Source organism: Vigna umbellata, chromosome 1 (assembly GCF_029865625.1).
Source record: "Vigna umbellata cultivar VRB3 chromosome 1, Vumbellata_1.0, whole genome shotgun sequence".
Taxonomy (NCBI): Eukaryota; Viridiplantae; Streptophyta; class Magnoliopsida; order Fabales; family Fabaceae; genus Vigna; species Vigna umbellata.
In genome coordinates this window covers 106,465,314-106,477,328 of record NC_142165.1, presented here as the reverse complement: position 1 = coordinate 106,477,328, position 12,015 = coordinate 106,465,314, and the positions used below count along the sequence as shown (strand labels likewise).

Sequence of the window (12,015 nt, the reverse complement as noted above, 5' to 3'; positions counted from 1 at the left end):
ATAAATCAATATTAAATTTAAACAAATGGTTCTTGCATATTCAAAGAATATAATAATATCATATACTTAAATTGTACAGCTACAGGTCGTAGTCAGCTTTAAAATATCTTCAGTACTTTACACAAATAATAATGTATATTTATCATTTTTAAATTCTCACAGCATCATGCACTCACTTACTCCTCTTGTATATATCACATCATAACCACACTTTATGTATTAAATAATTATTACGCATTCCAAGACTGTTATAAGTCAAAGAAGACGATGGAGAAAAAGATAAGTTTTTCTGCCATCTTTAAATGTAATTATTTTACTATTTAGTGATCTTATAAACTCACAATTTAGGTTAGTTTTGGTGAGAATGAGTGTGGTTGAAAATGGGGCCTTTAACATTGATAGTTGAGTGTCATGAGTTGGTCATAACACACTCAATTGGCAATTCCATGATTGAAATATTCAAAGAGGGAAGAATGATAAATGTAAAGAAAAGGATTTGGATAGAAATAGGACAACCAAGAAAAGGAAGTGTAAACAAACGAATGAATTTGTATCATATATATAAACCAGTATACGTTATTCGATCGATCAAATACATAGAAAATCAACTTTAGCAATCCTCGTATGATATCAACCGAATGATTAATAATGTTTCTGCAACCATTGAGTTCATAGTGCATCAAAAATCTCGCAATTTAATTAATGAAGTAAAAAACATGTTTGGAGGATTTTTGATCGTGATTGGACTAATTTTATCAAAAATTCATTTTAAAATTTATAAATACATAAATAAGATAAAGAGATATATACTGTAGTAATCGATCAATAATTAAAAATTAACTTAAGCATCGAAATGTCTCTGACAAGTATCAATCGCTCGGATTTAGATTTTATAGAAAAATAATTGAAAAGACTGTGAAATAAGTGAAGTGAAAATAATCGAAAAGATTAACCTAAAATATGAAGGGAAAGTTTTCGACCCAATTGAAAGTGTGTTGAAGACGGTGTAAGTGATATACTAATGGACCCTTCTTTAAAGACATGTGAGTACTCAATGGCACAAGGATTTGATAAGGACGTGTGGGATTGTATTGTTAGCTGGCGTTCCTATATAATTAGGGTGACCCTAAACAGCAAAGCTTCGTCCTATGATATCGACTCTGTGGGAACGTGAAGCCCTCTATTTAAAGCAAGTGTGCATGGAAACCCTAAACCTAAACCACCTTATTATACTTTCATTTTCAAACCCATTTTCAACAAACTACTTACTAGTATGAATGTAAAAGAGAAGGTTAAAAAATTTGCAGAATCATTCTTAATTCGAAGGCATAGATTTGCACGTGAAGTGAGCATTGAAGAGGGAAAGCGTAGCAAGTCAAAAAGAGAATAAAAAAGGTTGATGAAAAGGACGATTTAGACCAGTAAATACTAACTAAAGTGAAAAAGCCAATGGGGGAGTCAAGAAAGTCTGTAGAAAGTCAACGTTCTTTTCTGGGAATTTTGCTACTTGCATTGTACTTCATTTTTTTAACTATAAATTTCACCCACTTCCAAGAGAAACATCAAGTACAATTTTCATCCATTTACCTTTTCAGATAACCTTCAGCTTTCATGTCCATATTTTCTATGATATTACTTAATTAAAAACTGTTTTAGATATCAAAGTTTGAAGTTTATAAGTATTTTATAGTATATTAAATTTGTTCAGTCCTGTCTCATAATACAATTTTCTGAATAAATCATATATCAATTATAATTTCGATTAAACAAAAAACATAAAATTACTCTACATAAATAATGCTTTCTCATTAAACTCGTCTCAACAACATCAACTGAATTGCATTACCACATTATTCAATTAGAAATTGCAGCAGTTATGACTCTTTTAAATACTATAATAATAGTTTATAATTAAATAATAATATAAGAAATATTTAGATTAGAATTATTTTCATCAGATTCTAATAAGTTCACATCATTTACGCCATTTTTATTACATTATAAGCACTGATATATAATCTGTGCATCTTTTTTCTATCTGTAATTTTAATTTAAAATTAATTATTGAACTAGGTTTAGAGTTTATTTAAAGTGAAATATAGATTATTTTAATCTCTTCCTCCCATGGATTCTCTCCTATTATTGGTGCATAAATAGGCCACTATCTCCGCTCACAATTCACCATCTTCTTCATCTTCTTCTCTTCTGTTTTCCCTCTGCATTCTCTTCAGTCAGTAACAGATATCTGCAAAATCTAGAAAAATGGTGTTGGCTGCCCGAAACCCAATGAAGAGCGAAGGGATTCTCCCGAGAGAGGTTCCCGTGGTGGACTTCTCAGGGGAGAGAGCGGAAGTGGCGAAGGTGATCGTGAAAGCGTGCGAAGAATACGGTTTCTTCAAAGTGATAAACCACGGTATCAGCAAGGAAGTTATAGCGAAAACCGAAGAAGCAGGTTTCGGTTTCTTTGGGAAACCGATGGTGGAAAAGAAAGTGGCGGTACCTGCATATGGGTGCAAGAACATAGGTGTCAATGGAGACATGGGTGAGGTCGAGTACCTTCTCCTCAGTGCCACCACCGACTCCATTGCTCACATTTCCAAAACCATATCCACTGACCCATTAAATCTCAGGTATCTCTATCTATCTATCTATCTATCTATCTTATGCATCATGTCACCTCTTATTTATATTTACTGCATGCTTCCTTTACTGTTAACTCCACATGCTCCCTAACTACCACCCTTTTTCATATCATATTTTTCAACAATTCTTCTGCCAATTATCTCAGACAGATTCTCACTTTGCTCATTTATGTTAATTATCTCAAATGTTATGCATATTTATAGCTTATATAGGAAAAGTTAATCAAATTTAGCTGCATGCTATACACGAAATTATCAGAACAGATTATTATACATGTCGCACACAACAATAATATTTTCGTTCAATAACAACATGTACACACGTTTACATAATCCAGACTTAGAATTAACAAGTGGTACGTATATTTACCTTTAACTTTAATATAATAACAAAAATCTGTTTACACATGCATCAGATATTAAATATATGTATATATACACACAGAGGGTAAATTCATCAGTTTATGCCATACACACCATACCAACCAACAATGTAGAAGTGGATTCGTTGTTCTTAGAGTAAGGTCTGAAGCTTAAATATCATTTGATGAATAGATATGACTAAAATAGAAGATCTTGCTAAAAATAGTAGTTAACTTTTACTCAATGTATATCATGTATTAATAAATTTAAGAGCACCGGTATATTGACACCCACAGGTGACGGTGACAATAACATTCATGTCACACGGTACTTTTCAATTTTTTCTTTCAAAATTACTCTTTCATCCTTAATAAATATTTAAAAAAAATCTCTTTTAACAACTTTTTTTTTTAATTTTTTATGATCCATTTTAAATATACGAACCAATAAAATAGTGACACATAATTTTTTATCAAAAAATTATAAAAAAATATTATTAAAATATCATGATCTATTTAAAAAAAACTAAGACTCACTCGTGTCATTTGAATGTAAAAAGAAATATGCTTATCATTTGAGTGTAAAAGAAAATATCCGTATCAAAGTATTATTTTTGTAAATCTAATTAAATAGGATAGCAAAAAATTGAAGCAGACACTGCAGCTTTCAATGAATAAGTATAAGAGTATTATTTTTGTAAATTTAATATAGTATAGAAAAAAAATTGAAGCAGACACTGTTACTAGCAGCGTTCAATGAATAAGTATAACGCTTTTGGAAGTACATTGGTGTGAGTTGTATCTGACTGGCCAGCAAAGAAGGGAGAGAGAATAATGGTTTCAAAGTTTCCCCTTTGAACGAACAAGTCCTAAAGTGAGTCAACCAATAACCAGTATTTGAAAAAAATGACATGTTGCAACTCATTATTCTGACATTATGCTATACAACTCGAGCTTCTTCTTTTTTATATGTATATATAAAATGGATATTAACAGTGTTGACGATGGTATTCCCCTTAATTAAGGAAGGGAAAATTACAATTTGATTCTTGGTAATTAAAAAATGATATTTGTGTTCGTTATAAAACCTGGAGGTTGGTCATATAGAATAAAAGAAAAAAGAGAGATATTTATATGTCTGTTTTGTGTGTGATTTGAATAATGGGATGCAGGAAAAGCTTGAGTGCATACACAGAAGCAGTGAAAGAACTAGCATGTGAGATATTGGAGGTGATGGCAGAGGAGCTGGGGGTCCCGGACACTTGGGTTTTCAGCAGATTGATAAGGGATGGTGAAAGTGACTCAGTGCTGAGACTCAATCACTACCCACCTATAATTAACAGAGATAAGGACAAGTCATCACAAATTACCAAGGTTGGGTTTGGGGAGCATTCTGACCCTCAGATCCTTACCATTCTCCGATCCAACGACGTCGGAGGCCTCCAAATTTCTCTTCCAGATGGGGTATGGATCCCAGTCACACCTGACCCCTCTGCATTCTATGTCAACGTCGGTGATGTACTACAGGTATCTCTATGCATGTAATATGCTTTGCTTCCTTTTTCACTCCATCATATACACTTTCTAATGCATTAACATTAGTTGGGAACATGCTTATTTTTCCTCTTTCTCTTTCCTACATACTCAAACACATTATAATGACTTGTATAGAATAATAACGTGAAAGGTTTAGTCTTTGAACCCCACAGAAGAGAACAGAACACAGAGGTTGATTCGATTTGCAAAGGAGAAAAAAAAACAGGGAGTGGGGGGCCTGGTTTGTATGCTGGCACAGAAAGAGAAAAAGAAATCTTAAAAGTTGATGGGAAGTGAAGTGAGGTGAAATGACATGGGAATCAATGTATTTTTCTTTTTCTTTTCTTTTCACTGCAGCTTTTGAACTAAATTTCAGTGGGTCTGAAATCATCTACTAAAATATTTGGGGAACATTTGAATGAAATTAATGACAAGTGTAAGAAATGAATATGATATGAAGTAATGAAATGAGAAATGAATGTTGGGAAAGTGGGGGTTGAAGTGTGATTGATTTATGTGGGTGTTGGTGTTGTGTTAAGGTTATGACAAATGGAAGATTTGTGAGCGTGAGACACAGGGCAATGACGAACTCATACAAGTGTAGAATGTCAGTGGCATATTTTGGGGCTCCACCTCTGCATCAAACCATTGTTGCTCCCTCAGTTATGGTGACACCTCAGAGGCCCTCTCTCTTCCGACCATTCACTTGGGCCGAATACAAGAAAGCCACATATTCTCTCAGGCTTGGAGACACACGCCTTCAGCTTTTCAGAAACTGCAAACGCTGACCACCACTCACTCTTTTCCTCTGCTTCCCCATTTTTTTCCATACTCTCCCCACTCATTATTAACTTCACTACCCTAAGATAACTTCTCTGTACTCCTTTCCACCAATCATCATAAATTCCAATCCTTCAACTTTTTCTCTCTCTCTCTCTCTCTTCTTTCCTTCCAACCAAAATTATACATCTCTTTCTTTTATTTATCTGCTATGCTAACTTCAACTACCCTATTTTTTTAACGATAACAAACATTTCCTTTTATATATTAACATTTGATTATAAAGTTCATTTTCAATACTTCAAAAAACCTCCCTTTTGACTACTTAGTCAATACCCCTGGAAAAATAAAAGCAAGACTCAATTGAATTCAGTCCTAAAGTAAGATTTCTTTCACTAGATATATCAATCCTTCAATTAGCAAAGATTTACAAAAGTACTCTGGTGGTACAATAACCGGTTCTTATAGAACTAGTGTGGTACTGTTCAAATATATGATTCACTGATGCCACACATGGCATGGAGTGAGTTACCCCGCATAAATAAATGATGCAATATAACTGTTATACTGTTATCCGTTGTCACCAAACAACATAAATAGTTAACATGCATAATCAATTATTGCAATACATTAGTTCACCAAACAATGGCACTCTAGTGGGAGAATGTTGACGTTAAACAAGAAACTGAGACCTTGAAGCAAAACGGGAACACTTTCTTCTACCAGTTTTGCTTAGCATGCAGACACAGTTCTGAAGAAGTTCAAAATCCTCCTCCCAAAACAACAAGGATGCCTTTTCTGGATTTTCTAGAAGCATCTTTGAGGTCAAGAAACCAGCAATGGTCCATGTCTGCATCAACCGTGATTGCTTCCCAATGAACCTTCCATTTCGTGTGTCGTAATATTCGGGCCATTTATCCAATGAAAGCCTTTTCCCTGCTGAATCAACAGCCTTCTGTGCCAAGTCGGGCCTTCCCATCTTCATGCAGGCTAATGTGAACTGAAGTTTAAACATATCATACTAGTTAGCCAATATAATAAAAGTCAATGTTAAATTTTTTGCATTGCCATATAATTGGACGACATAAACCTAAATCGTCATCGAACCAATAGTAATTAAATTTATATATCAGGCCATAAAATTATTACAAAACAGGAACTAAAGAAAATTAATATCAATACCAGATGACATGTTTTAAAAGATAAAAATTAATAATAGCTGTCATACTAATTAATGCTAACGTGAAATGTTATGTACTTCTATTTATCTTTTGGAGTCAATGGTTCCTCTCCTCCTTTGAATAAGAAAAATAAATAAAAACGTTTTTTTATCCTATTATAGCAAACATAGTTCCACTTTTAAATGTCTTAGTCAACAACGTTTAGTTTTTTTATACCCTTAATTATTGTGAAATCTATTAACAAGACATCCACTTGTTTATTGTTAAATTAGACTCTTAACCAACTAGCACGAATAGGTTGAAAAAAACTATAAATAGAATTTGGTCTTGATGAATTAAATATTATTATCTTCTTGTACATAAAAGCAGAAGAAGTAACAAACAATCACAGGGATGACTTGATCCAAACAAATATACAACTGACCTGCCAGAGAAGCGTTGGCCAAGATCCTCCATTATGATATGACCAAGGGCTGCAAGCAGTTTAACAAATTATCATTAAAGTTTGTAATTTAGAGCAGGAGATAAATATCAAACAAGAGTAAGGCAACAGCCAAAACCTTTACAATACAAGAAAACACGACTATCTCTGGCAAGATATTGAATCATTGACAATTTATTTCAATGTTTTGCATCACACAAATTGTGAACTTTTGCATCCAAGTGGTTGTGCCAAGAAACACTGCGAAATTCAAAAGAGAACAAGAAATTTAGAATAGCCTTACGTGTTCTTGGGGTCACAGCCAGTGATGATACGCCATTCCTCACTCTCCAGAGCCGGATAACAAATCTTGAGAGGCATTTGAGCAACAATATCATCCCATTTTGCTTCAATTAAATTTAAAATACCCTGGTTTTGGCTTGTTGTTCCTAAAGAAGAAACAATGGCCCAAAGGTTTCCAAGTGTGAAAAACCTGAAGTCCATATGAGCAGGTTGCACATTACCAATGAAGTATCCGCCATCCTCGGATATCCAGTCCACTAGCCATGAAGGAATTTGCTCTGGATAGATATTAAACTTGTTTACAGCATCAGTAGAATACTCTTCTGTTTTATACCGATAAATTTCATTAATCTTCTTCATATCAACCCAATAATACTCTCTCATGTGAAAGCAGAGTGCACTCAAGCGATTACTGACAGCAGCCACCAGGCTCTTAGTTGCATCATTGACTATCAGCATCTCCCGTGAGCAGCGTAAAGCCGAGTAAAATAACGCCTGCAAGTGTGCAATTAAAATCCACCCAAGGGGAAATTAATAAGTATCCAGGTATATATTCAGACATGCGACAACCAACATGAAAGAGGAGGGAAACACAATAGACTATTAAAGAGTCAACAAGGCCGCAGCCCAAAACTGATTGTAATCCATTTTAAAACTAATTGTATAAAGATGTAGCAAACACTGGGCAAGCAGTAGATATTATTGAGTAATGCACATTGTGAACTTGAAATGCTGAATTAATTTTAATTTTTAATATGAAAAGTTACATCAGTCTGTGTCCAAAAATGAGTAAATGAAAAATTATACATTTCAAACTCTCAACTGAGAGGTCTATGTCAAGTAATTAAGTTTTGTTGAATCACAGTGACATCACTTGTTCTTGCTCAAATAATCTAACTGAGAGAATATGCTGCCATGCTTCAAATACAGAGCAGAAAAGCATATTCATATATTATCTATCAAGGAAATAATTCCCTATTTTATACATTATGAAGAAAAAAATAACTGATAATTCCTTACATGAATAGAGATAGCTAATATATTATCAATGAAAAAAAAAATCCCTCAGTACCATACATTAAGAAGAGCAAAATAAATCATAATTCCTACTTGCTTATATAAATAGAGATAAAGTTATCAGCTTGCCTGGATCTCAAGAGGGTGGCCATGAATGCCCATCCTTCTATCAATCATGCAGGAACCATCAGTGACTAATAAAGAAGGAAACATGTCAAATCCATCAGTCAGACACAGCTTAAGGATCAGTCTTATGCCTGTTTGGACATCCACTCTCTCTTGCAAAGTATAGTCACCCGTTAATTTCCCGTAAGCTCTCAACAATATAATCCACCACAGTCCTGTAAAGGAGAATGTAGCATAAGCTTTAAAATATTGGCCTAAATATGATTTGTAAAATATAGATGTTAAGTTAATTTTGAATAAGCAAAAATATAGCAAGACTATATCCGGAAAAGGAACAACATAATAATGATAGTGTAGGTAGCATTTAATGTAATAGAAAATGTCTTAAGCTTCCACAACAATAAACAAGTTACCTGAATCGACAGGTGCAACACGTCCAATAGCTGATTCACCAAAATCAGGATCCAAAACTTCCTCAAATGCTTCATTGTTACCGTCAAGAGGCACAGTTCTAACCTTGAAGCTTGCAGGCATCAACCCTTGACCTGGGCTGTAGCAGTCAACAGTCTTCTCCCAACTCTGGCAAACATAAACTTTTAATTAAAATACTAAAACAAGAAACAAGTACACCAAAAGAAATTAATTCAAGTCCAATAACAGCTTCATCTATATGTTTGCCGACAACACTTTACATACTAGTCCTTCCCTCTCATTCATTGGTTACATGTTAACTTAGCTTGAGAGTCGTGAGGCATTTACAAGGATTCTTTGTTTCTTGAGTTATGAAAAAATGAAAAAGGTCCAGTAGATGAGAAGCACTTAGAGAATGTTTGTCTTGAAGTTGGAATCTCCAAACTAATGTTTGAGCAAAAATTACAAAAGGGAAGATTTTGGCCAAACAATGGTTTAGGCTTTTCTAACGTGAATCCCAACATGCGCTTTGACATTTCTTCCGTAATGTCTAACATAGGATAATTTAAAATAAGGGCGACAATGAGAACTAGATACATGACGTCTTATCTTTCTCTGATTCACAAATAAGAAACAATCTATGCGTAAATTCCTTTCAAATATACAATTGATGGATAGAAAAGAACATCAGTTATTTGTTATGCAGCATTAAAGCTAAATAATATCATCTCAACAGAGTATGCACAACATAAATAGCGGTGTACACATAACTAATATGTAGAAGAACAGAAAACAAGTGTATGCAGAAACAATCTAATTGAGCTAATAACGCCATAACATACCTGCAATTGCAATGTGTGAAGTAGAAAATTCTTGACAATTTCCCCTTCGCCATTGAGCAAAAAGGCAAGCGCCGATGGAACAAAATCACGGATAAAGACTTGATCATAATTCAGCGGTTGTTTGTCAGCAGAATCATTAGCTGCAACGGTCCCAACGGGATTCCCACAGTATGTGACGACAGCATCCCGAAGCAACTTCCAAGCTTCCTTTTCAACCTCAGAGACCTTCCTCTGAACCTTATTCTCACTTAAATCCTTCAAATGATCTAAATTTACATTTGACTCACCACATGTTTCTTCAGATACTTCCTCCAATACACCTTGATCAGTCTCAATTGTTTCAATCACCAATGGCTTCACATTCAAGCCGCTCTGAATGTAAATCTTCTCAAAGCTCGTGTCATGAGCATGAGAATCGACCGATGTAGACTGGTTCCTAAAATCCGACGCTACATGCGGTATCAAGGACACAACCCTAGGCCTAAAACTACCAACATTGATACAAACACTAGTGCTAAAATCCCTAGCAAGACGCCAATTCGAACCGGAAATACTAAAATCCCTCCGATTCGGTTTGATCACGTTTATGTACCCTACAATCTGAGTATCACAGGTATTATATCTATAACGATGGGTTGACTTGGGATGACCTGATCTGGACAACATGCCCGTGATCGCTGAATCACCGAAGTTCGTTGGAGAAAACCCAAAAAGCGATGGACTTTTGTAGTTACAAAAGATTCTACAACAAGGCCTCATGGTAGAGATTCCAACAGAACTACCACTAGTCATTTGGTATGAGAAAACAACTACAGCCCAGAAAATGAAACCGCTCTAAAGTATTAAAAATCAAGACTTTTCCTATGTTCAACACCTTATGTATATCCCAGTAACATCAACGTATATATAACAAAGAATTATTACAATTATAAATCTAGAAAGGGAAGATTCTAAGTTAATAACTAAAAGAATGGTAATGGTAAAATTTACAATGATTCGTGGGTTTACTTACTGTTTGAGAAGGCGAGGAAGAGATCGAATGGTTTCAATGAAAGCGAAAAGTGTTTGAGATATGAAGAAATGAAAGAACGAAACTCACGAAGCCACTTTATAGGCGCTCAGAGAGGAAAGTTGGGACGAGAAAGAGGACAGCTTCCCAAATTGACGAAAAGTGTAATTACGTCACTATCCCTCGCACGTGCTGGGATTCTCGTTTTGAGTTACCACATCTGATTTTACAATAATACCCTTCGTTGGTTCAATGAACTTCCCACCCAGCAAAAGACACGTACTAACTTAACCAGATGAGTTGGTCATATACTTATGAATTTAATTATAATAAGTTATGAATTAAAAAAGTATAATTTTAATTTATTTTATTTTAAAAAAATTGCTACTAATAATAAAAAATAATTTTATGATGCTATTATAACGTATATTGATTTTCTTTTCTGATGAGGCGTATGCATTTTGGTAAGGATGTGTGTACTCTACGTTGTTTTCTTTGTATTTACGTATTGTGATTTGTAAGGTTGGATTCCCTTTCTTTTAGAAAGCAATTTCAGAAGGTAAAGCAAGTAAAAAAAGGGACAAATTGGGAAATCAAATAAAGCGGTGACGTGGTGAGGATAATCATGGAGGGTAAAACCGTCTTTTCGGGTATTAAAAACTGTAGATATTTGAATGGATGAGGCAACAAACAAGTTCCGACCCTACAACGCTACAAAAGCACATGTTTTTCAACTACACTTCCCACGGTGCACGCCGCGTAAGTCTACGTGGCAACTATTTATTGGTTCCGTTACACGGTAAGATAATAATCTTCACTGTCTCAAATATCGCGATATGTTTGATTTGCGCTTCCCACGTGCAAGCTATATTGTCGCACGTGGCATTCTTTTTCGGTTTCGGTTTCTGGACAAAAAATATTTGCGCACGTTAAAGTTGCGTGAGTTTACACAAAATCCGAAGGGTGTTACTCCCTCCACCCCCACACGTCTCTTCTTCCACTTCCCCAATTTTTTAAAATGCCAATTATATCCTTCTAAAATGATAATTATATCCTCAAAAGTTAAAATTTTTTATTTTTATTATTTTAATATTTTAATTTATTTAAAACTTCTGATTTACTTCCCTCTGCACCTCTTCCTCTCTTCCATTTTCGTTTACCTTTCTCTCTTCCGTTAAGCTTCTTCTCCACCTATAACAAATTCATATTTTAACAAATTCATATTTTAACAAAATTATTACGTTTAAAAACTAACCCTATATAACATTTAAAATTATAAATTTAAATATAAATTACTGTAAATAAAATAAACAAATAAAATAAAAACGAAACGTAAAAGGAACACTGCCTGGACAGATGACATCCTTCAACGGATGTCAACATCC

General features: G+C 34.3%; 2 protein-coding genes across 2 annotated transcripts; one reads left to right on the top strand and one right to left on the bottom strand.

Moving 5' to 3' along the window:
- Nucleotides 1–2,203: 2,203 nt before the first annotated feature.
- On the top strand, nt 2,204–5,561 carry LOC124835378 (gibberellin 2-beta-dioxygenase 2-like). Its single transcript, XM_047310290.2, has 3 exons — nt 2,204–2,630; nt 4,177–4,531; nt 5,080–5,561. Exons 1-3 carry the CDS (start codon nt 2,263–2,265, stop codon nt 5,326–5,328), a joined length of 972 nt encoding a protein of 323 aa, XP_047166246.1. The 5' UTR covers nt 2,204–2,262; the 3' UTR covers nt 5,329–5,561.
- A 127-nt stretch (nt 5,562–5,688) lies between these two features.
- On the bottom strand, nt 5,689–10,710 carry LOC124835377 (alkaline/neutral invertase A, mitochondrial). Its single transcript, XM_047310289.2, has 6 exons — nt 9,622–10,710; nt 8,782–8,947; nt 8,372–8,583; nt 7,227–7,720; nt 6,926–6,974; nt 5,689–6,320 (listed from the first exon to the last, which is right to left on the bottom strand). The coding sequence occupies exons 1-6, from the start codon at nt 10,411–10,413 to the stop codon at nt 5,994–5,996; spliced, it is 2,040 nt and encodes a 679-aa protein (XP_047166245.1). The 5' UTR covers nt 10,414–10,710; the 3' UTR covers nt 5,689–5,993.
- Between the last annotated feature and the right edge of the window lie 1,305 nt (nt 10,711–12,015).

What these genes read in the sequence shown, in the direction of transcription:
- LOC124835378 (XM_047310290.2), top strand. Translation starts at nt 2,263, where the DNA reads ATGGTGTTGGCTGCCCGAAACCCAATGAAGAGCGAAGGGATTCTCCCG. An exon ending in ACTGACCCATTAAATCTCAG is followed by an intron (nt 2,631 to 4,176) that starts GTATCTCTATCT and finishes AATGGGATGCAG; the next exon opens with GAAAAGCTTGAGTGCATACA. An exon ending in ACGTCGGTGATGTACTACAG is followed by an intron (nt 4,532 to 5,079) that starts GTATCTCTATGC and finishes TGTTGTGTTAAG; the next exon opens with GTTATGACAAATGGAAGATT.
- LOC124835377 (XM_047310289.2), bottom strand. Translation starts at nt 10,413, where the DNA reads ATGACTAGTGGTAGTTCTGTTGGAATCTCTACCATGAGGCCTTGTTGT. An exon ending in TGTTGCACCTGTCGATTCAG is followed by an intron (nt 8,584 to 8,781) that starts GTAACTTGTTTA and finishes TCTCCTTTACAG; the next exon opens with GACTGTGGTGGATTATATTG. An exon ending in GGCCAACGCTTCTCTGGCAG is followed by an intron (nt 6,321 to 6,925) that starts GTCAGTTGTATA and finishes TTTAAACTTCAG; the next exon opens with TTCACATTAGCCTGCATGAA.